The 24,612-nt window shown below is 47.0% G+C and overlaps 1 protein-coding gene across 2 annotated transcripts in view; it reads right to left on the reverse strand.

Annotated features, from left to right (window-relative positions):
- WLS (Wnt ligand secretion mediator) overlaps window positions 1-21,814 on the reverse strand; it is a 37,064-nt gene extending 15,250 nt beyond the window's left edge. The window contains exons 1-2 of one of the 2 annotated variants that reach the window (XM_055724909.1): window positions 21,374-21,814; window positions 5,783-6,055 (exon numbers count right to left, since the gene is read on the reverse strand). In XM_055724909.1, the coding sequence (XP_055580884.1) occupies window positions 5,783-6,055; window positions 21,374-21,479 (379 nt within the window). In that variant the 5' untranslated portion in view covers window positions 21,480-21,814. The remainder of the gene's footprint in view (window positions 1-5,782; window positions 6,056-21,373) is intronic. The other variant, XM_005438247.3, reaches the window with a different exon arrangement.
- Window positions 21,815-24,612: the final 2,798 nt, after the last annotated feature.

Below are 24,612 nucleotides of genomic sequence, written 5' to 3' on the forward strand. Positions count from 1 at the left end.
CAAGATTCTCCAGAATTTCCCAACAATAAAAGGTAGGCATAGGTAGGTAGAAATTTCTGTCTTATTCAGTACTGAGAGCTGAAATTACCCATGCCAGGAAACCTCACCTCACAAGAACCATGTCAGAGCACCTCTGCACGACATGCTCTAGATTAACCTTGCCCATACAGATCTTGTAATGGCCTCTGGATAATTTGGAGCCTGGTAAATCACTTCTGGTATCAGCAGCTTAACTGCTGATTGACAGCCTCACCATATCATGAGATTATATTAAAACCCTTGCAGAAATAAGACAGGCCTGTTTAGATGATTACACATTCTAGGGATGACCAATGAGGAGACATGCTCCTGCTAGGGTTCCCAGCTTTGAGCTTTCTCGATGACTCTCCATTCACAGGGCTATGAGATGCTCTGAAGCACATCAGAGCTGTGACCCTCTGACAGCAAGGGACCCCCCCGGTACCTGTCATGCTCTGAGCACCACCAATATATTATTTTTTTCACACTGGCATTTTATTGCCAGACTTTCAGTGCCCAGGATCTTTTCCATGATTCACTTTATAGTGTGATATTCACACAGGATATCTTCACTCACATTACAACAGTCTAAAAATAGAGAAGTTGTTTCAGAAGATGCCTCTGTGCCAGCTGCATACTAATACAGCAGTCTGGGAAGAAGCATATGCAAGCAAACAGAAGAAATGCTAGAATTATTTGCATTACACTTCCATGCTTCACCAGCTCTCTAAAATTACAAAACCTACCAAAGAGACCAAAATTGGATGAATCTGAACAGCAGTCTGCAGTGCTCAGCCATCTGACTGTACACAATTGCTTTCCAACTGCAGAAACCCCAGAAGTCTCACTTACTAGCAGTTTAAGTTCACTAGATATGAAAAGAGAGGAAAATGTGTGGGTTTTAGACTGTAGATTTGTCAAGGCCCTTCTATACTGTTACACTATCTGAAAAATAAAGGCGCCGTTACCCAATGCCCAGCACAGTGCAACCATCACTTTGATGCCCCAGGGACATTGCACTACTGGGTGTCAATTCAGTATTAAGAATTACAGGTTTTCTTTTCCACAAGGTGAAAAGAAAGGCAGGAAGAGCCCAGCTCTGGGTGTTCCTGAAGCCTACAGCAGTCAGGGAGCAAGCAGCACCCAGGTCCCTGCTCCAGCTAAGGACAGATACCACTGAATTATTTCTTGGCATGCAGAAGGTTGTACTGCAAAGCAGCTCAGAGAGAAGGACTGATGTTCCCTGTTAAGAACCCTGCTGCTTGCCAAATGCAGATGGCCCAGACCCATGACAATAGACCAGCCCAAAAAACAAATTAAAAGAGAGAAATCCCCTCCAAGCTCACAGCACATCCTCTCTGCCTTCTCCAAGGTATCCTGCCCACGAGACCCCAGCAGCAACTACTAAAGCAGGACTGAATTTTTGAAGTGACCCTGATGCGCAGGGAACAGAGATGACCACCTAACCTACTGAGGAAAGGGGACTTGCACATTTGCTACCAGCAACCCCACCCACAGATGGCCACAGTGCTGCGGAGGGGAAGGAGAGGTGGCTCCAGGAGCCATGTGGACACCCATCCTGTCTGAGAGCAGGGACTGTCCTTCCAAGGGCAGGAGCTATTTTGGAGAACAGTCCTTGATGAGCTAAACAGCCTTCATCCCTCTCCTGAAAGCACCCGGTGTTCCCCAAATCCAGTGATGGGAACCAGACCTAATTGTGCGGTGATGGAGTAACACTTGAGCTTTAGAAGAAATCTTTTGTGCACAAAGGTATTTCTTACAGCTGGAAACCAGAGGATGGCGGCTGCTCCCCTGGGGATGTGGCCGGTGGCACTGCAGATGGACGGATGGATGGATGCACACCGGCACTGCCATGCAGGGGTCTGGCTGCTGCCCTGTGCCAGCAGTTGGGCAAGCACCCGAGGGCTCCCTGCAAACAGGGCGCTTTGCACCGCAGCAGGAGCAAGTCCTGCTTGCAGATGTTGCTGTCTTCGTGAGTGGCACTAAGATTTCCCATCGCAGCTTTTGCAATTGAGGTACAGGCAGTTTTAAGATAACTTCATCTCATTTCTCTGTCCATTGCTTTTGCCTGTTCTGGAAAGGTTTTTTTAATAATTGAATGCACAATGCATCAAAAAAGGACAGGGACAGCTTGGGCACAGAAACTGCCTTTTCCTCTGAGAAACAGCAAGTCTGAGTCTCTCCTGGCTTTCCGTGAAGGAGAAACACAAGGGAAGTAGCTCAGCTTCTAAACATCCACATTTTGAAAAAAACTTCTAAACATCAGCATTATGCAAGTCTGGAGCAAGTTCCCAAGACGAGTGTGATTAAGGCTGGCTCCTCCTCTGAAGGGTGCAGGTCCCACAGGGTGTTTCAGGAGGCTTGGTGCAGCTCTCCTGCTCCCTGGGGCACCTGGCCAGGGCTGCCCCTTCCCTCCACCCCTGGAGAACCCTTGCTGGTGGGATGCAGAGGGCTGACACATAGCCATGACTCCGGCTCTCCGGAGATGAGGGGAAGCATCGCCTGCATCAGACGCGTGAGTCACCCTGACAACTCCCTACAGACAGCCCCACCGCCCCGGAGCATCCCTCTCCCAGGAGGGCTGCAACAGCCAGCACCCTGGAGGCAGATGCAAGTTTTTGTTCTGTGCATGGGCCTTGCTTACAGATTGCAGGGCAAGGGGACGACCAAGCACCTTTGAGGAGGAAAGCGGGTGACAGTTTGAGGTATGGCTCAGCAGCATCCCCAGCAAAGACTGAGAAGGGGAGCGTGGCTGAGCGCAGGACCCAGCGCATCTTGCATGAACTTCAACATTTTCAGACCACACTGCAGGGTTCCGGGAGCCAGCAGAGCCCAGGGTGTTTCACGGGGAGCCCGGCAGCCAGCTCCTTCAGGCGGGTAAGAGCATTTGCAGCTACCAGGCGGCGCTACTTTCCTAGATGGTCTGGGGCAGCTTCAAGACAAGTCATTATGACTGTGACTAGCAGAGGCTTAAACAGCCGCGAAGCCTTCCAGGAGCCATCCCTGGTTTGGCACCAGCCCCTGCCAGCATTAACTACAGCAGGATGACTGCTGGCTTTGAGGTCCCTCAAAGCTTAAGAGAGAAGAAACTTGAACTGTGTATTTAAAAGAAGAAATGAGGTTATTTCACATTTTCAGTATTGCCTCTTTGGATGACCTGATTCCAATTACTCGATTGATGAAGCTCTTAACACTAATGCAGAGTTAGCAGCAAAATACAGGGACCCATATGCAATTATTTCGGGTTTGTTTGTTGTTGGTTTTTAATCTATTACAACACAATCTAGCAACTAACAACTGTGTTACTCACTAGTTTCTCAGATTTTACACTTAATTTACATCTGCCTTCAGCTTGGCACCAAGTGTAGGAAAAGAGCATTTTAAAATACTTTCTTCAGTCAACAAAAGAAAACCTTCAAGATGTGCCAAGCAAGCTCAGACCACAAGAAGTAGTAGTGTCCCTTGCCTCCAAATGCTTCTTAAAGCAAAATTACCAGCACCTGCTGAACTGATAATGACCAGAATCTGAGTCTTTCCCGGCTGCAGAAGTGGTACAGCTCACCGTCAAACCTTGCTTTTATTACCCAGAGGGCAGCCCAAGACAAGCTTTTTTGCTTTTAAATCCCCAAAAAAGTTCCCACCTTTAAGGACTTGGTCACTGAACAGCACAAATAATGACCTGAACGAAAAGGCTCTCTGCCCAGACAGGAGAAATACTGTCAAAAGCTTGTTTAGCATTCTAGCAACCTGCTCACAGGTGCTCAGCCAGTTACTGACTCCAGCTTAGCTGTCTGACTTTAAAAGCCTCTGAACAAAGTGTTATTTCTCCAAATGCAATCATCTCTTGAAGCCTAAGAAGCTGAGGCCCTAATAAAATCACAAAGCTACTCTCTCTGTATTTTAGACATAATTATAGGGATAAGAATAATATGTAAGCTTTATACAATCTCATCTTTAACTTATCTTAATGATTATACATTAAATAGCTAGGGAAGAACAGGTCCACGCTGAGCAGGCAAGGCAGCGAAGGAAACAAAGCTGCCATGAAAGCTCCAGCAGACCCTGGGTGACCGGCTGCAGGCTCCAGCTCCCCTGGCACCAGCACGGAGGTTCGCTACTCCCCAGCCCCAGCCCAGCAGCCAGGTTCCAAGGCAGATTTGCTCCCCGAACTGATTTGCCACACAGTTATGTGAACACTAGAGCCAGACCTCCAGGCAGGCTGCAGCCAGAGGAACAGCTACAGAAGCCCCAGTTCAACCAGTGTGGTTGAATGTTACTTATTCATTGTTAGGTTACAGCTGTTCGAGAGAGGGATTTTTCCCAAACACTTTAAAACATGCAAACACATGTACAGCTCCTCTTTCAGTAAGGGGCAGGTCAGTCTTGCCCTGGCTGCTCCCAACATCCTTTTGAAGAGTTTTTGCAGGGTTATTTTTGATTTTGGGTGTTTTGGTTTTTGGTTTGGGGTTTTTTTTAATTTATTTTATCCTCTTGCAGGTACTAAGGGTGAATCCCAGTAAGACAGCTTCTTCCACAGTTCCTGTACTTATACAGTCCTCCAGTTAATTTGGACAGCTGTAGTTTCAAGGCCAGAAGCGACTTTCCATCTGCATGTATCAAATCCCAGGAAAAAAAAAAAAAAATGTATCTCTCAACAATTGATGGAAGGTAGGGCAGCTATTTCAGTTGAACAACCAACCTCAAACTGAAAAGGCTGAAGTTGCTATTGCGACAAAGGTTCAGTAAATAAACATCAACTCTTCTGCAACTGCTGCCCAATGGAGAGCACGTGTTTAACAACCCAGACACGAGCATTCCTTCTTACAAGCTCCTGATATAAGCTTACAGATCAATAATTTCATTTACTGACTACTTTGGCTTGCACTTTAGAAACTTATCACACAAAAGGGCTTGGCAAAGACAGAGCAGAAGAGCATGGCTTAAAGTCTTCAGCAGTGGGAAACCAGTTTGAGTCTTGAGATAAAGGATTTTGGGGGCAGGGACATTTATAAAAATAAATAGAAAATTAAAACCCCTCACGACACTGATTTTTCACCACCTCAACACAGAGTGAGACACCCAGACTAGAGCAGTGTGAGGTGACACTGCTGCTCCGGCAGACGCGGTGCCTCCAGAAGGGACATCCCCACTCCTCACTGCTCCAGCAGATCTTCAGCACCGGCCCTGGCGCTACCTTGCATGGCAGCAACCAACTCAACCTGCTCACTGCTCAGAGAGCTCGTCCAGCCAAACCCGAGCATCCGCTGGGGAGGCTGCATGATGCAGCTCATGGCTGGGCACGTGCACACCCAGCACAAGGCATGGGATGGGAACAAGTAGAAACAGGAGGAAAGAAGCAGCTGAAAGGGTTGGGCTGTATGTATTAACAACTGTGAACTGTTGCTGTGCACTGAGCATCCTGGAATATTTTGAAAAACTGTATAAAACCCAGGAGTGTATGCTACAAAAGCAAATTGCTGGATTGAAACCAGCGTGATGGGCTACACACTTCCACAGGGAACCTGCTCATCATTGGCTTAGCTACTCACTAGTGTGGCATGAACAGCCCTGCCTGCAGAGATATATGTTGAGATGTCTCATTACCGATTCCCACCTTTAGAACGTGCTCCTGCATCACCTCACTGCATGGAGGCACTGCAGCAGTTAACGTATGGTGCAAGAGAAAAGTGACTTTAAGAGAAACGCATTGGGAAATCTACTAACAAATGACAGAGTGACTTACTCAGGTCATTGTCCATCTTGAACGCGATGTCCAGCTGCATGATGAAAAGCATGAACTGGAACCAGGGGCTCATCTCCTTGCTAGGGAGGGGAATGTGCACGGCAAACACAATGTCGTTGGCTTCAATCTGTTTGCTCACCGCCTCGTCGAAGTCTTTGAGCTTCTCGCAGTGGTTGGGTCCCCAGGGCATCAGCCACTTGGTTTTGTGGTGGTTTTTTCTTACATCAATGCACTTCACTGACATGTAAGGAACAGCTGTAGTGGGGCTGGGAGCTGTAAATGGAAGAGAAGTGCATTTTTAGCATCTTGAGATATCTTATATAGTGGTTTCCGCACCAAAATATGCAGCTATATATTCAACTATTTGAAGGCAATTTAAAACAAATGCATTAAATTATTCTCCTTCACAGATCCTTGATCTTGCAGTTAATTACTTAAGTTTAGTGCATCTACAGACATATTACTGACTTTGTAGTGGGATCAAATTAGGATTAGCTAAAGCAGCTGGAATCTGCTGGTTCAGTCTCAGATACCTTAGTTACACCAGAAATCATAATGAAAGTTACTGGCGTCTTTTTCTGTGCATACACCCTTCTGGTTTGCTCACTCAAGCCAATCCACGCACATGCAAAGCACGTACCTGTATCGCAGACCTAGATGGACGAACTAATCCTAAACCGTGTGGTCCTGCAGAGCAGGGCAGGACTTAGAATGATGTAAACCACGCACAGACACACATTTCCTTGAGCAGGAAGGCTTTTCTCACTGCTTGGTAAGGGAAGACAGCAGCGCCACTTTGCATCTAACCCAGCCCAGCAAACTTGCTGTGGGAGCCGTCTCAGCCTTGCTAAAACTCCCCCTGTGGAAAACACCGGGTACCCTGGCTGCCTCCATGATGCTCCAAAGATCCTTGCTCACCCACTGCTGCTAATGGTAGGAAAACCTTTTGCAGGAAGGTAGTTCTTCCTCTTCCTGTAAGTCAGGTGTGAACTAATGACTATTACAACCAAAGATTTGTCTCTCTTTCCCCTAGTTGGTTTTTGGGGTTTTTTTTGAGATATTGGGAGAAAAGAAGCTGAGCAGAGATCTTGGCTCTGAAATGCTCCCCAAACTCTGCACTGCCCCATCGCCACAGCAAGCCACAAGGCTTGGTGCATGCACATCAGATACTAATTGTGATTACATCAGGTCAGTGTACAACGTCCCAGATCAGACAAAACTACGGAGGAGTATACTGCTTGGGCTTTATGTCAATGAGGAAACAGCCCAACCCTGACATACAAATAGGGATGAAAGCAGAAGAGAAACACGTTGCACCTTCAGCCAGAATTTCAGCATATAACATCTCCAAATCTCAGAGAAAAAAAAAGCTCTTAAAAACTCAAATACATTTCCAACACAGTTCTGCCATACAGTCTTCTTATGACAGCAGTTCTGCCCTGTTTCCAATATCATTTGGGAAATAAATATTTTAATGCTATTTTAATGCATCACAGAACTGGCAAACCATGGAGACAAGCAGAGCTAGAGCTGCTCCAGTTCCTTGTCTCCCCAGTATGATCCAAGGGGCTTCCACAGGTCAGAACATCCAGTGACCAGAAGGTTGATAATTCTCCTGTCCCTTACAGATCTATTCCCCTTTTGTCATAGAAAGTATTTTTTTGGCAGAATGGCCAGCTCCATATATTTCCCTGCAATTAAGCCAGAACGGTCTTATTTTTTGAAGTATTACCAGAGAGGTACCATTGACATGCTGTAACAAATTCCTTCCAGCTTCACAGCTTTGGGGAAACAGACAGAGCAGGTTAACTCTATTCAAGAGTTTTCTTGGTATTTGTTTTCACTAGAATTTGAAGAAATTAAAGTTATGTATTACCAAGTTGTGAAGTGACATTGATGAAAAACCCCGAACTATCCAGCCCTTTTTAAAATGAAAATAAGGCTTGAACTTGAAAAATTTAAGTTCAAATTAAACCTAATAATGTAAAAATGCTCTAACACAAGTGATAAGCATTGAAAGGTCCCTGTCTATGAATTAAAACAGAATTAGCACATAGAATAACAGATACCCAGGCACACAGAATAACAGATGACTTCATGTCAAAGTCTGCAGAGAAAAGACACCAAGGTGGTCATGTAAAATTGGGGATAAGCTGGCCAGCCCGTGAGCTCCTGCAGAAGGTTATTTTCACGTTGTCACCATCTTCGTCCTGACAAATGGCCCAGGTCCCCATCCCTGGAAATGTTCAAGGCCAGGCTGGATGGGGCACTGCTCCAGTGGAAGGTGTCTCTGCCCAGGAACCAGGTGGTCTTTAAGGTCCCTTCCAACCCATCCTATGATTCTATAACTTCCTGGACAGATCACAGCTAACCAGCAAACTCCAGCAGCAAGCAACAACACCCTACCTACAAACTTCCAAGTATTCCAATAAGAAAAAAACCTGAGCAATGCCCACCCAGCCACCCGCAGCCTCAGCCCGGGCAGGGCCAGCTCAGGGCTCCCCGGCTCAGCATGCCGACATCTGCACACGCTACACCCAGATGATTCAGACCTGGCTCCCTGGTAATTTGGACGCAGCATCACAACACCAGCTCTATTGCTTTTTGGGATCCAAGCCAGGAACCCTGCATAGCATCTTCCCTAACGTGCCACCTCGTCAGAAAGATGACATCCGCACTCCTTCCTACAGGCAGGGGAGAGATGACTCAACGTGCCAGTCGGGAGGAAGTTATTAAAAAGCAGTTGTTTATAAACTGCATTTTTTTCCAATTTTTTTGACAGCAGCAAGTTTCTTCTTGCTGAAGAGCAGCAGTGATGCTAGCATAAAGGGTGGGCTGAAAGGAAAGGGATTTGCTTAAGCAGAAATACTCCCAGATGCATACCTGCTCTCGCTATCAATCCACAGCCTAAGCACATCACAGAGATGTAGCACTGCTGCCTCTCAAACCCTCGCTGCATCCAGCAGTCCCCCAGGAACCACAGAAAGCTCATGTGTTACAGCAGCCCCCCCAGAAGAACAAATCATTGATGGGCCAGAAAGAAACAGCAAAACCAGAATAAAAAAAAGCATTCAACAAGCAAACAAAAAACCTAGCTGCAAGTCCAGGATTACAGAACACTTCAATGACATGCCACAAATGCATAAAATGGTGCAACATTCCTTCATCATGCCTGGATGCAGAACCTAGTAACCACGGCTGAAACTGCAGCTGTAAGTGAGTATTAGGAATATTGCTGTGAAATAAGCCAGCTATCCAGGCCAAGCTCTCCAAGCTTTTTAACTTTGACCAATCTCGGTGTGATTTAAGAGTGGGCATTTCTGAATTAAAAGACATTGTTACTTCTACAGAGAAGACTAATGTTTCTTGCTTTGATGCAACTCATTATAGCCATAAATACATGTTTTCATCACCGACCGATTATGATTTTAAATACTTGGCATGCTCCCTTGAGTATCCCCTCTGCCAAAGTTACAGCTTTGAGGAGCAAGAGACAATCGCTATATATATTCCTTGTTGGGAACTGCACACCAAACAAACGTCGGCACTTGGCTCCCATTACTTATTTGGCTCCAGTCCCATTAAATTCAAGCGAGTGTTGAACCAAGTGGAAAAAAATGCTTTGTGAAACTGCAGCCAAGTCAACTAACAGTATTACAAAGTGCTATGCAAAACAAAGCTAGCATCGAGGGATTTCAGTTAAAACATGGTGCCAAGCAGGCTGCTTTCAGCTATTCTGCCTGTGGGCTGGTAGATGCTTCGGCTTTATATATTAAATGATATATGTCAGCCTGTAAATAATTAAATAGCCATTTATGCATAATACAGCGGATAAGCTTCGGCCTGTGTTCCAGTCTGCTTGCTGTGATGAGAGGCACTGCAGTAATTAATGCAGGTACCATTTGGAGGGGTTAACAAAGTAACTAAAGAGCAGGGCTTTTATCAGGAAAGTTTTGCAGAAGCTGGTTAGGAACGTGGCTCCCCAAGAGGCCGCTCACTTGGGTTGGGGCTGCCTGGGGAGCCCCCGTGAAAGAGCCCCGGGAAGGCATCGGGCAGGGACCCCTCACACCAAGGGCTTCAAGCCCTGCGGTCACAGATGCCAAAAGCCGTAGGCACGAGGCTGCCAGAGCTGCTAGCACTGTCGGTGGATACTTCCAACCCCCCTACTTAAGAGAAAAAACTTCCCACAGACAAGTTTAGAGACAGGATGATTCACAGCAAACGCTTTCAGAGCGACAGGCAGGATCTCCAAGAAGCCAGCGTGCCTGTGCCCAAGGGAAGCACCTCTGTCACCTTCCTTAGCTCCGATGGGACAGACCTTCATTAAATCGTCCTTGAAACAGTGGCAAGCACAGACATGAAAATAAAACCAACGCAGTCTGAGCAACCTCTCTTTTGCAGTTCACTGCTTTTCATACTAGTTTGGGGAGTGAGTAGTTTAGCCCCTTTGAAGTTTGTTTGCATATATGCTATAAACACAAAATGTCTTAAAGGTAGGAGGCGACCGGCTGGCACAGCCAGCCTGTGTACTGCTGGGGATCGAGGACACGGCCCACCACATCTCCTCCAGCAAAGGCTTCGGAGGTGCCCGGCTCACTGCAAAGGCCTCAAGGCTATCCCAAGTTACAGGAGGTCAAGGCAGATCCTGCTGTCCCTGCCAAGGAAGCATGGCTCCTCGTGAGCAGCCAGCGAGCCCCCGGAGATCAATGTGCCTTCTAGCAGCACAGCCACCGCTTCCCAGGGAGTGAAACCACATCAGACATCCAGGCAAGTTTCAGATGAACTTTCAAAGCCATTTCAGCTACGTCTTATGGATTGAACCAACTTTTTCATATTATGTCCAGGGAGATTTTTCTCTCTTTTCATATTGGCAGCACCATATAGCCTATATAAAAAAAAGCCGTATAGCTCAAGCATATGAATTTTCTCAAGGTATGTCCCCAAGAAACAGCAGCAGTTAAAAGCAAGGGAGACTTTGGGGGGGGCAGACATAAGTTGAATTGCTTTCAGTTTTGAATGATCCAAACCCACTCAGTGTTGTGTTGAGCTGGTAGTGGTGTTTCACCCAAGGATGGCAGTGTTATAGAGCAACTCCAGCTAAAGGGATCTGAAAGAGACATCTCAGCATACTTTATAGCTAGTAGCCAGAGAGGTCAAAAATCTTATGACCTGATTCAGCAAAAGATGTCATCATTTAGTTTCTCAGCACTGGTGACCATCCTCATTGCCAAGGTAGAGAGGATTTCTCTCCCTCTTCTCAACCAGATTCAGAATTCTTTCACTTCACATAGACTAAACAGAGTACGAGCCTAGGCAAACAGCCAAAGTGATTGATCACACAGCTGAGACACCCTGCGCCATCCAACGCTGCTTCTGCTCCCCTAAGTTCTCTACAGTAAAACCCCACAGCATCCGCTGAAGGAACTCAGCATCCTACCCCAAATACCCAGCAAACTGGTAACTAGCAGGGTACTTGGAAGGGACCTGGGGGATCCAGGGCTGGCCGTCACTGGTGTCATGCTTTCTTGAATCACTGGGTTAGACCCTGGTTACCACTTTGCTCCTGAGTTTGGCTTCCAGAAATCCTCAGAAGCGGAAGTTTTAATTCCGTTCAAGACAATACTGCGGCCAACTAAATTACACAAACAGGAGTATTCTGGCGGTGGGGGAGCTGGCAAGTTTTAGTTGAGACTTAACCCTCCTGGTCTGGTTACTTCAAAAGAAAAGTAAACACCTGTTCCCCCAATCAATACAAGCATAATTAATTAATTAGAGCATCCCAACCTTTATTTTGTTAGGGTGAAGCCTCCCCATGCCAAGCAGCAATCACATTTACAATCTGTGTATATTTGCATGAGGGCACCTGCCGGGGAGCACATCGTACGGACATAAACACGACTGGTCAACACAGTTCACTCTTCCACTCTGAAAAGTCACAGCTGGTTTTCCATAGAGCTCCCAGATCTTCCGAGTGCTTTGTCCCCTCACCCCCACAGATGCTTCTGCTCTTCTCCACCCAACTCACTGCCTCCCGCTGTTGGGTGCATTTACAGCTGATGCTTGGCTGCCCCTACAGAAAAATTAGGGTCCCAAAGCTTAACTGAGTTGAGGTTAAGTACAAAGACTGACAATAAGTAACACTTGAGGAAGGAGGCCTTTTGGTGGCCACAGATCTTAGTGAGTCTTCAAGCATAGGGAAAAATGACATTTCACCTTCACATTTAAAAAAAACCAAAAGTTAAACCAGTTATGCCTTTAAGAATGGTAGAAGAAAGCAAGCCTAATTTCTCCAAACAGCTATCCATTGTTAATAAATACCTTTTCAACATCTTTGTGCCACAAGCAAAACTTATTCCCACCTATCTCTTGGTTTTACCTCTCCTGCAAAGCACGGTGGTGATGGCACGTGGCGATGGGCGAGGGCAAGTGGAACAGAGAAAACTCATTTAGAGAAACTCAGCACCATTTACAGCTCACTGGACTTCCCCTGAAAGATGTCAGCAAATAGCACTGAGCAGCTATAGAACTTTTTATTATTAATTTTTTTTTAAATGCTCAAAGCCCCAGTTCAAGGCTTGACAGCTTTAACTTCTCTCTAGTACCTCAGTAAGTAGCTTTCCTTCAGTTTCAGCTATACTGTCCTTGAAGCAATCTATCTCAGGTAAGCATTCATCTGTTCTTTTCTTTTCTATTAAAAAAAAGCAAAAAAAAAAAGCAAAAAAAAAAGCAGCAAATAAGATCCTACCTGTAAAGAGGCTTAACTCAGGAACTATTCCTCAGAAGAAAGAAACAGTTTTTCTATATTTAGACTTAATTTTTTAAATTAAAGAAACTCTACTCTAAGTGAGCTCAATTTTTCAATATTTTACAATAATACATATGCCTAGATTGCATAAGAGCCACCATCACTCAGTTTATTAGATTCAATAAAATTAAGTAGATCTTTAAAATGCTCCCACAATAAACTCTCGAATAATTCCTTCCTTTTCCCCTCCTCCATACTCCCGCAAACAAGGCATTCAGCCCAGTTACAAGGATAACATCCCCTCTCCTCTCCCACATGAATACTTACCTCTATGATATATATTTTGTACCTTCTCATCTAGAACACCTACAGCATTTCAGATTAACTACTGACCCTTGCTCTCGCACTATAAACAAGCCCTTTAGAAACTCTCAATTGCATTGTGTCTACATTGATTAAAGCTTGAATCCTACTGACCTCATGTGGTGTTAACTTCTCCCATGCACCAGGAGCATTCTGCTTTTCTACTCAATTACCCCCTTCTGTGCAGAGCCACCACTACCCAATGAGCACACACAATGGACTTCTGCTTCATTACACTAACCAACAGCAGGATAGGAATAAACAAGCTAATTTATCATCGGACAGACTGAGCTTTTCCAACTAGAACACTGAGAACCTGAATAACATTACATATACTTATTATTTATAAATATGTATTTATTGCACTGTGAAAGTTTTCTTTCCTGACCTTGACGCTACCGGTTTAATACATTAGTGACAGTGACCACTAATGAAGTCTTTAAGTTACTGGGTTTTTATTACTAGTTACTATTTCATGAGCTACAAGAAAGCCTTTTTCTGAACACTGGCAGCTTTTATGTGCAGAATTGCTGTATATTTAAATCTCCTCACTCATCTCTAAAGAAAGCACAAAACAAAACACCTCCCCCCCCAGAAGCTCACTCCCCTTGGGGAAGGTCCTTCTTTCTCATCATTTGGCTTCGAGCTTTATCAAGGCCATAGTCCTTTAAAGCCTCAGGGCACCATTTCCATCCTTAGTTACAGTGGGAGCTGCCAGACATGCTATTGTAGCTGAACACTTCTATTTCTGTCATCTCGAATAGGATTTTTTCAATACTACAGGTTTCTCTGTCCTTTTTTGGGGTTTTTTTTTGGTGGGGTTGGGTTTGTTTTTTGTTTCGGACCATGACTATGAACTTGCCCAAACCACCAGAGCCTAGTTTGGGAGATTCCTGACCCAAGCTGGTGTTCTGCATCCAGGTCCCCTGCTTTGGATGCGGAGAGCAAGCCAGCAACGGGCTGTGCCCATGCCTGTTCTAGGGACTGCACTGGCTCAGGCTCTTCTGCCTCATGTGGAAGGTGGTGGGAGTCCTGACCCAGTTCAGAGGACGGCTGGATGAAGGCGGTATTTGGTATCACGGAGGGCAGCCTAGGCCTCTGCCGAACTCCAGGTACCCTCTTACCAGACCCGGGTGGGAAGTGAGCTGCCAGGATGTGGAGGTCCCTAACCACACACTACAGCCAGCAGAACAGTCATGCTGAGGTTTTGAGCAATTTCTATGCTTGCTTATCTCCCTATAACCATGCAGTAGCTCGAGATACGTGTGCATATTCATGTTGGAGGGCTAGCTGGTGTTGTTTGGGTTTTTTTTGCTCAAGATTTGTTCCTCAATGCTACTTTCGCAGCTTTGGGCCATACCAGCAGAAAAGTTTTCCATGTAGCACACAGCCTCTTTAGAGCAGCACAAATTAGAGATTTTCTTCAGTAAGTTCTCAAAGAGCCACAGAAGCAGCTGTGCCAGCAGCCTTTAAAACTGAAAGTGTAGTCGGGATCCCCACTGTGGGAACAGAGTCCAAGCACCCTGCAAGGCTGCTGCCACCGAGTACCAACCAAAGGGCTTCTGGGGAACAGTCTTGCTCTCGGAGATAAGGGATTATTCCCTCAGCCCCAGGCAAGTCACAACACAAGAAAATCTTTATGAGGCAGTAGAGTACAAATATATTTGCTGGGAGAACTAAATGAGTGACCTCCACGATTCATATACATATGCAACAGCAACCACAAATGCAGATGAAGAGAGCACTAGCAGTATGAGTTCCATAAAGGCAGAAATATATATTCAGAAATATTTTATTTAAAAGGAGAGAGAGAAAAAAAAAGCAGAACTGATCTACTAATTGCCACAGGCAGTTTGATCTTCTTCCAAGTCGTCCTTTGTCAATTCTCGACTCAGATGAAATGCATTTCCTGCTACGCCCAGCCAAGATATTAAATCCCTGCAAACAGAGGTCTAAAATAGTAGTATGACCTGACGTTATCCAGCAGCTTTTCTCCTGAGCGACAGCCTGAAACTCCCCAAGTGGCACACTACAGATAACAAGATACCTTGAACCCGCCAATGCTCAAGATATGTAAAGAATTTCATCTGCATTTGAATAGGAGGGAGCAGATCCCCAGGCTGGGGCCAGCAGCAGGCAGTCCTGGGGCAGACTGACACCTTGCCACCCTTCAAAGGCTTTCCGAGGCTATCAGAGAGTTATAACTTGGCCTCAAAGACCATAAACGTTATTTGCTAACAAAAAGACTTCCTGCATAAGGGTTATCCCTTGCAAAGCGCAGAGAGGCAGCACGACCACCGCTTGGTAAGCGTTCAGGTCATGTTTTAAAACCAAACCTGCTTAGTTAGAATCAACACAAAAGAAAAAGAGAGGCAGCAAGAGGACCATCCTCTTCACATAAACTACAAGGCAGAGAGCTTCCCTGATGCATCTCCCCCCAGTCTAATAGTCTGGAAGTGATGCAACTGAGAGAAGAGCAAAAAAAAAAAAACCCCAGCACCTTGGAGGATTTACAGCTGTGCCACCCACTCCTCAGGCCCCCAGTGCGGATGTTGCTGCCTGGGAACTCTCAATTTCTGGCACATTTGCCCATTCAGCTACAGTTACAGCTCTTAAAAAGAAGAATTGAGCAGACCTAAACTAAATAGACATGACCTTTCATGTCTGCTTTTTCATCGGCTCCCAGTGCTTCTGCCAAGGCTGCAGCACTAAAGGAATGTGTCTATACAGAGAAGTCTATTGGCATTCATGTCCACGGTACAGCACCGACCTATTCAGCACAGCTTGCCCATCTTCTGGAGAGGCCAGTGATGAAAGAAAGTCAGGCACATAAAAATGGTCTTTGTCCTGGAGCCCACACTCTTCCCTAAGCAGGCTATATCCACATACCTTAGAAATCAGAGTATCTCTGCCATCAAAAGATCAGTTCAGCCCTAAGAAGGTAATGAAATCCCAGGAAAGAAAATTAAATCCTGGAAACTCACTGTTCAGGAGCCAAATCAGACATTTAGATAATGAACTGGAATTGTTGATAGCTACTCAGCCATTTATACACATGACTCATTATCTCTCTGGGCGAGACACGCAAGTAAGAGTTTTATTTGCTCCGGTCAAAACAATTCTGTTTTTTCAACCTTAAGCTGAGGCAAGGGAGCAGTGAACCTGCACCTTCTTAAATGCATCCCCCTTGCCTCAGAAGACTCATGTGCTAAATAAATACCTCCACTTTTCCAATCAGTTAAATTTGTAAAGTGTACTTTTGGGCACCAGACTTTCAGTCCTTAACTGTATGTATGCCTGCTCCTGGACTTTCTCTTCATCACAGAGAGGTTCTCCTGCATTGGCAGCTCATCTGAACTGAAACCAAGATTATCTATCTATCTGTGACTTGGGATGAGGCATCCTTGGAGTCCTGGAAGTAACTTGCATAAAATAAGTTATTGAGCAGTTGCCTTTTCAATAACTTAAAGGAACAAACCAACCAAACAAAAAAAATACCAGTTTTGAAGCAGGAATATTGCTGCACAGACATCTGTTGCCCAGTTTCCTCCCGCACCTTCCATTTCAGCCTGCCTATCTGCCCAGCTTTGCTCTTTCCTACATCCTCCTGTGGTACTGGAAAACCAGGGGAAAAGATACACATTGCTTTGCTCGACTAAAGCAATGGGGAAAGACAGAAAGCTGCAGGGGAGGTGGGGTAATTTCTTGACCCTGGGTTGCTAGAACAAACCACACTGTTCAGTGCAGGACAAGCTGCCTTAACAGCAAGCCAGCAAGCGTGCCAGAGGCTGCAGGTTTGTACGGCTGCCCCGCTGCTTTTGTGGCGATGAGGCAGTGGCACAAAGCCCACCGAGATGCACGAAATCCTGCCTGGGTGCCAGCAGCACCTGAGAGGCTCAGCATTCTCCAGGACTCTGCAGGAGCTGCAGAGCTACGGAGCATTATGAAAAGTGCCCCACGCTTTGGGACTTGATTAACCCAAAATTTCCTGCTATCCCCATTAACTCCAGACGGATTTGAGCAGTAAAGTCTGTTTTCTTTCTTCCCTTTTTCTTCTTCTTTGTAAAATGGTGTATATATATAAAAGAATTCCAGGATGCAAAGGAAATTAGAAAGAGGGACACCGACAACAGCTTCCCACAAGGTATACAGAGGAAGAAAATTTGTAATCAAAAGCTTTGGTTTACAGCAAACCAAGAGGCATTCAGCCCACACTAGAGTCAAGTCAGATTTCCATACAGACAACACTTCTACCACCCAGCCAGCAGTCAGGAGAGGACACAAGGTGTCCTAGCTCAGCTTTGGCCCTGGAGCAGCAGTCGTGGCGTGACCTCCATTGAAACACCCTGATCCAAACTCCCAGTAACAAGCATGGCCAGACAGATGCTGCAGCTAGTCCAGATGTGGGAAGGTTTGTCGTCATGCCGAGTCCAAGACCGTCACCAGCTAACCTGGCTTCTTATACTTGGTTAGCACAACTCAATGCCTGTTTAAGCCTGGCAGTACTCCTGGAGCCAGCCAGGATGCCAGGTATCTGGCTAAACCCCCACCATAGATTGAAAAGGCAGAGCATACATATGCATAGCATGCAAGGGCTCCTGGGACTGCCAGCATGACTGTAAATTAGCGTTAGCCTAATTTCTCACAAAGATTAATGCTGCCTTGAATGATAACAGAAAGCATTCTTGTTTGATTCCATTCTCCTGTAATACATGTACGCTAGCATTTATAGCGAGATAGTGAACACAAGGCTGTATTACAACTAATTTTATGAATAATTTTTTATCAAGTACTGACACATCCTTACTGAACACATAACACGCGCAATCCAGAAGCATAACCTTTAAACAAGATGCTTACCACAGAACAGACACCCAAAATTCTGCAGCGTTTCAAAACAGGACAGTTTGAAGCTGCGACAGTCCCAGTTGTCTGGAGCCAACAGTTCATTACCACAGCATGACAACAAAGAAATGGCTCGATAAAATTTTCTTTTGAGGCATTTTCTGACCCCCCCATCTTTGCAAAGCCTCCTTAGACCGTCACAGGAGCTTCACCTCGGTAAGGGAATGACTCCCATACATGTACATCTCATGCTTTGCCAACAGAGTTCTAAGCAAAACCCATGTGACAGCTAATAAGACTCCTGCTTCTAGATAAAAAGAGCTGTCAGAAATGTGCAAGCAGTATTAAAACTCAGACATTTCACAGTTACCTGCTTAAAAACCAGCTAGAGAACCACCACTGGCAGAAACCCCCAGTTTCAGAAAAATGAAGCTTTGTTGTCATTGTCGTATCAGGTACCAATGCATGCATTTTTGTATTTTGGACTTGCACAAGTAATCTGTTAAAATAGAGCACTTAGTCATTGTTTTGAATTATGACCTAACTGACTGCTAAAGGAAAGGCTGGTTTAGCTTTGTAGCTGTGTTCCAGTTGTGTACATATTTTGGTTTGTCTAGACCTGAATAAACTAAAATAACTAGATCCTTGGTGCGCTGGATCAAACCAGACCAAGAACGCTATTTCAGTGACACCTCAGCTCCCATCCCACCTTGTGTCACACCTCTCTGAAAAGCAGCTGGGCCATGTCATTGCTGCCAGAGCTATCAGCAGTGTGAGCACTCATACCACCGCTTCACTCCCTACCAGCTGCCTCCAGCCACACCACAGAACATCGGCCACCGACCCATTACTCACCAGATGCCTCTTAGAAAATGCCTCGTGCTAGGAACTAATTGAAGGGGCCAGGACCCCACAGCTGCAAGCCTAAGGGTCCACCACATGCCACTGGCTCAGAGCTTCCAGGGACACAGGGACCCCAAGGGCGAGGGGAGATCCAAGGCAGCTTCCCAGGAAGTTTCATGTAGACCCCTGAGGTGCGATGCCCTGCCCGTGTGTTGCAGTGCCAGATGTGGACCACACTAGTTTACATGTAAGAACTTAAAAAGAGTTGTTTCACAGGCACATATACGCTTAGCTTAAGTTTCCAGCTCCCAGGAGGAGCCCCTCAGCACTGCTGCCCCACAGCCATTACACACACCTCCACACCCTTCAGTGTATGAGCCTCTTCACTCAGAAGTGGTAAATACTGTGGATGAAAAACCAGTTTGGGTGATTGATTAGGGCAGTTTAATCTGCTAGAAGATCAGAAGTGGGGTTTTCCAGCTATTAAAGTTTGTTTGCCCACAATAACCCTTTAGGACTCGCCCGCAGATAGATGCACTTACTCCAGCTGTATGAAGTTACTCAGAGTTTGTGCAAGGCATTGAGATCCAGCCCCAAATCACCGACCTGCCTAGGCAGCTTTCCAGCCCTAACATCAGCTTGGGCCCCCCACCCAGGATGGGGATCCATCATGGATGCAGAAGCAGCCAGTGAGGGAAGGAACAGGGAAGATGGAAGACTGAACCAATAGCATCCAAGTTCTTTCATCTCGCAATCCCTACAAACTTGAACAGAAATACTTCTGTTCATTCCCTGTAAACAGAAACATATCTATTTATCACACATGCCCCCAGATGACAACAGAAACCTGGCTTTCTGATACCAACACCCTCCTTTCGTACAAGCAACTTACTTTTTTTTTAAACTTGGAAGCAACAAGCTACTAGAAAAAACACTGAAGTTGAACACCGAGCCTGGCTTCTCCACACAACACAGGCCAAGACGTTTTATCTAATGAATCAGCATCGCGTTCAGTAACCCGCTCCTGAACCAGCTCTTAAGAGAAAAAAGGAAAGGGGGAGGGAAACCCAGCCAATCCTGACAACCTCCAGTGTTGGTTCAGGCCCACAAGACGAGAAAAACTGGGTTTTATCCACTATGTGCCAGCGACAACTTTGTGATTAAGCAAAGACGAGGAAGCTAGAGAACAAGGGGAACTTTAGTTTTTCAAAATTTTATGTAGTAGTATGTCTATAGCTCTTAGAAACTGAAAATTAGAGAGGGCACAAATACAAAGCACTGGCGTGCACCAGAAAACACAGAATCTGCTTTGAAGAATGGCCACAGATATTTTTTCAATATAAAGACCACCACTTGGACAGTCCAACCTTAGTCTCCCAAATAAGTGCAATAATTTTCCCAACGCCCTTTCAGAGCAATGGGACTTCAGCTATCCACAGCCCGTATGGAAAATGCCAGCAGCCCCCGAGAAGAGCCTGCACCAGAGGAGGGGGGGGGACGGTCCCTTGGGTGAGCCAGCCCTGGCCCCGAGGGAGAAGGGAGTTGCGGGGAGGGTTTGGGGGGGCAGGATTCCTCCGCAGGAGGGTATCACCCACCCCCCTCCCCCCCGCAAATCGCCAAAGTAGCCACATATACACGAAGCTCATTCCAAGGAGCTGGCGCATAACTCAGCTGCTTTCTAGTAAAAAAACAAATAAATAAATAAATAAAAATTCCCGGGACTGCCCCAAAACCATGCTCTCCTCCATCTTTCTCCTTCCAACTCCAGGAAAAAAAATAAAAATAATAAAAAAAAACCCAAAAACCCTCGGAGGTAGAGCGATGGCAACTCCCGACTGCAAGTTTGTTGCCAAAGTTTCCACCCGTGCCAGCGCTTCCCCAAGGATTTTGTAACGCTCCCTGCGAGCTCCTCAAGAAACAAACACAATCTGGGCTTAAAAAAGAAGTTTTATGCGAGGAGGTTCGCGTGCGAAAAGCCGGGCTGCCCCAGCGGCGCGGGGAAGCGGCTGGGGGCAGGCGGGACGCGGGGGGCGCTGCCCGCCCCCGGGGCTGGGCGGGGGGCAGCAGCACGGGGAGGGGAGGGGTGCGGGTTCAGCCCCCCTCCCGGGCAGCCACAAGCCCCGGCCGAGCCCGTGCGGTTTCCAGCGGGGATCGGGGGGCGCAGGGGGGGTCCCCGGGAGAAACGACCCCGGACAAAAGCGCGAGTGCGGCGGCGCGGGGAGCGGCTGCTGGCGGGGGGGCGGCGGGCACCGCACCCCGGGACAGCAGGACCAGCCCTGGCCTCGCCCGGGGCAGCGCCCATTAATTTCCCTTTTTTCTTTCTTTTTTTTTTTTTATTTTTACTTTTTTTTTTTTTTTGTTATCATTCTGGCAAGCGGCGAGGTTTCCTCCTGCGGTCGGTTCGGAGGCCGAGAAACGGGGAGGGGCAGAGGTAAGAAAAAGAGTGGAGGAGAAAAAAAAAATTAAAAAAATAAATATATTTTTGAAAAAGAACCCAACTTTGCAATGCAAGGCTTCCCTGCGCGACCAGTCGCCATACTGAAGATTTTTTTCCCCCCCTTCCTCTTTCTTTAAGTACGGACTGAATCCAGGCCAGAAAAACTTTTTCTCTGCCCCTTCTTTTCTTGCAGGCACTAGAGTGAAATGTGCACAAAGAGGCCCAGGGAGCCGTGTTTTCTTAACTACAATAGCAGGGCTAATTAGATCATAGGAGCGAGTCAGCGATACTGTAACAAGTAGCTAAACAACGCGAGCGAGGCGAGGAGGAAGAGAAAGTTTGCACCTTCGGCACTCACCGATCAGCCCTCCCACCAGAAAGGCGATGACTTGGAAAACCAGCAAGATCCCCCCGACGATGCAGAGCTTTTTGGTGCTCATGTTCTCGATGATGGCCCCAGCCATGTTCGCCCGGCGCTGGGCGCCCCCCGCCGCTCCCCGGGCGGGGGGCCGGGCGGGCGGGCAGGCTCCGCACTGATTGCCGGGCCCGCCGGGAGCCGGCCGCCGCTCCGCCGCCCGCCGTGATTGTGGCCGCTGCCCGGCTGCATGTGGCTGCTTTAAAGGAGCTGGGAGCGGGTCACATGACGCCGCCTCCGCCGCCCCTCCCCGGTCCTGCAGCCCCGCCGCCGGGCCCGCTCCGGCCCCCCGGGCCGCTCCCCGGGCGGGCTGCGGGCGGGGCGGCCGCGGCCGGCGCTGCAGGTGAACGCCCGGGCTGCCGGGCACCTACGGGCGGTGCAGGCGGCGGCAGCCTCACGGGGGGGCAGCAGGACGCGAGGCGCCGGCCCCCGCCCCCCCCCCCCCGGCCCCCCGGCCCCCCGCCGGCACCCGGCTTTCCGTTCCGGCTGAAACGCGCCGTTGCCTCTCCCGGCTTGCCGGCGGCCCCGTGGCGCCCAGGCAATGCTTTGTCCTTCCCCGAGCGCTCCCTCGATGCGTCTCTAGCCCGCGCCAAGCAGTTTCTCCGAGTTTTGCCACCCTCCCTTCGACCCCATCTCCCAGGCGAGGGCTGGCAGCGGGGATGCTGCGGTCCAGCCGGGAAGATGCTTGCCGCCCGGTCTGAGGCGCTCTGCTTTACGCGCTGACCCAGGATGACTCCACTACCCCCTGCCATCGTCTCTGGTTTTCAGCGGCAGTGCCTTCCAGCAGTTCATGGGATACCACAAGGATCCGTGCTACGCCGCCCTCCTCGCCGTGCAACTTCACTGCACAGAGTGCCATCGCGCGCAACCAGACCGGGTGTTGCCAGTAACCTCCCTGAGGACAAACAAGCCGTGAAAGGGAAGAACTGGTGACAAAAACATAGATGAGAACTACCAAAATGAAAATCGGGTTGAATACTCAAGAGGCACAAACCAATAATAAGCTGAAGCAAAGAGTCAGCGATGAGAAAAAAAAGTTCAGAAGAAACAAATGCAAAAAAACCCAACAAAAAATGGCAGGAAGATTGCAGAAGTGGTGGCAATGCAAGGTGGTAGCCCTGTAGCCAAACCTACTGGGCTTCCAGGAATGCGTTCGGTCAGTTTGGGATACAGAGAGCGTCTGCACGCTGATTTGCCTTGCCTAGCCTAATGGGAGCGTGGCGCATTACAACAGCATGGGTAAGCAGCACAGAGAGTGAATCTGGAAACTCAAGGAAGAGCAGAGAAGCAGAAGGCGCGGGGTTTCACTCGTAAGGAATGACTGTGCCAGACCTTGGCCATACAACCTGTAGTCAACGCCAGGAGGGGAGCGCAAGAACTGTATGTACCTGGTGTTTTGTTGATAGATTTTTAGGAAGAGGTGCCCTTCAGAAAGATGGAGGGTATGTGCCCCTGCCCAAGATCAGGCCTCAAGCACTCACTTGCTTTGCACCCTTTCCCTGACCAGAGAAGGGACCACAGCTGGCAGCTGGTGTCCCCCTCAGGACGTGGGCTGATTGCCCTCCTGAGCCTCGAGCCCAGTCCTCCAGGCTCCATGCCTCCAGGAGCACTCAATGTGCTGGGCTCCCAGTGTGTCAGAGACACGCGAAGGCGTAACGCCAGAGGCCGGCCGGTGATCCCACGGGGTATTTTGGGTGATGTCATAAGATGCCATGCTACGATCAAGATCCTGGCTACAACAGAACCCATCTGAAAAGCATTGCAGCGGTGATCCCCAAATGCTTATCCTGGGTTTCTAGCACTAAGTCTTTGGCATCCAAAGTTGGGCTTGAAAAACAAAATCAAATTAAGCTCATGTGCTGTTGTGGTGTTTTACTTCTGCAATCTTTTCTCAGTTTGCAGAGCTAAATAATTCTTCTCTTCCGCCAATATAAGTTGGAATTATAGGTGTTAGGGATAATTTTAAACATTTTGTGACTGCAGGACAGATTAATTTTCCAGCGTATTGCAAGTTTAACTTTTTTTTTAGTTTAATCTTTACTTTTACATTACAGTTATGCCTTCAATGTTAAAAATAGCTCTTAATGGACAAGTCCTTTGTACCCATTATGATCCCACTAGGATCATTCACACAGACGTGCTTCCAAAATCAAAGCCTGTTAGTGGCTTTTGGCAGAGACAATTAAAGACTTAAAATACCAAATACTTTATATTGAAATGATAATAACAAAACCAACGCATAGAGCAATTGCTATTGAATTGCTATTAAAAAGGCTTATTTTGAAATATCTAATACTAATCTAACATTTGATTCTGAGTGACAACTTTTGCTATTTTCTCCGTTGGAAATGGCACAGGCTTTTGAATTCCATCAGTTCCCTTACGGTCTGTAATCACCGCTGACTGGGAGAGAGCCTTACAAGTCCAGGCCACCCTTCAAGGTCCCACAGGTATCCAAATGCAGGGACCTGTATGACCAAACATCTTTGGAGCCACGAGTGCCACTAAATCCAATCTGCCTTAATGACTCTACAAAAGTTGCATGCTACAGTCGTCTGTTAAATGTCCTATTTGTTCCAAGCAATGTATTTCTGGGACAGAAATGTAAGAGGTAGAGCAAAGATCTTGCCATCATAAAAACTCTTAAGTGAAAAAAGTAAAATAACAAAAACATAGGAAACAATAAATTTATAAGACACTTGCCATCTCTGCCACATTCCTACATCTTTAATACTGCAAAGTTTAGAGATATTAATCACATGTGACTTTTGACATACATCCAAAGGGCGTATAGAGCAAATACCATAGTGAGTTGGGACCTCGCTTTTGCCAGAAAATGACCACACACAAAATCATCCAAGAAAGAAACTGCCCCAAAGCATATTAGAAAGTACATCTCCAGCCATTGCTTTTCCTTTTCAGCTGTTTACAAATCACAATTTCTACCTCTGTAAGATCTCCGGAATCAATCATCTGGGAACTCATCTACTTGCTGGTTACTACATTATTTTTTCCTGACTGCTTTAGGCTGTTTTGAAAGCCTCAGCTATTAAAATAGCTATCCTACAGTCAGCCCCAGGCAGGAGGAGGAGTCTTTCCACAGAGAACTCTTTGCAGGGTTGGGCCCAAAGCCCAGATTTTCGAAGAGGTTTAGCTGCCTAAAGATGTAGGTAAGGGCTCAG

This window comes from Falco cherrug, chromosome 12 (genome assembly GCF_023634085.1).
Source record: "Falco cherrug isolate bFalChe1 chromosome 12, bFalChe1.pri, whole genome shotgun sequence".
In the NCBI taxonomy this organism is placed as follows: domain Eukaryota; kingdom Metazoa; phylum Chordata; class Aves; order Falconiformes; family Falconidae; genus Falco; species Falco cherrug.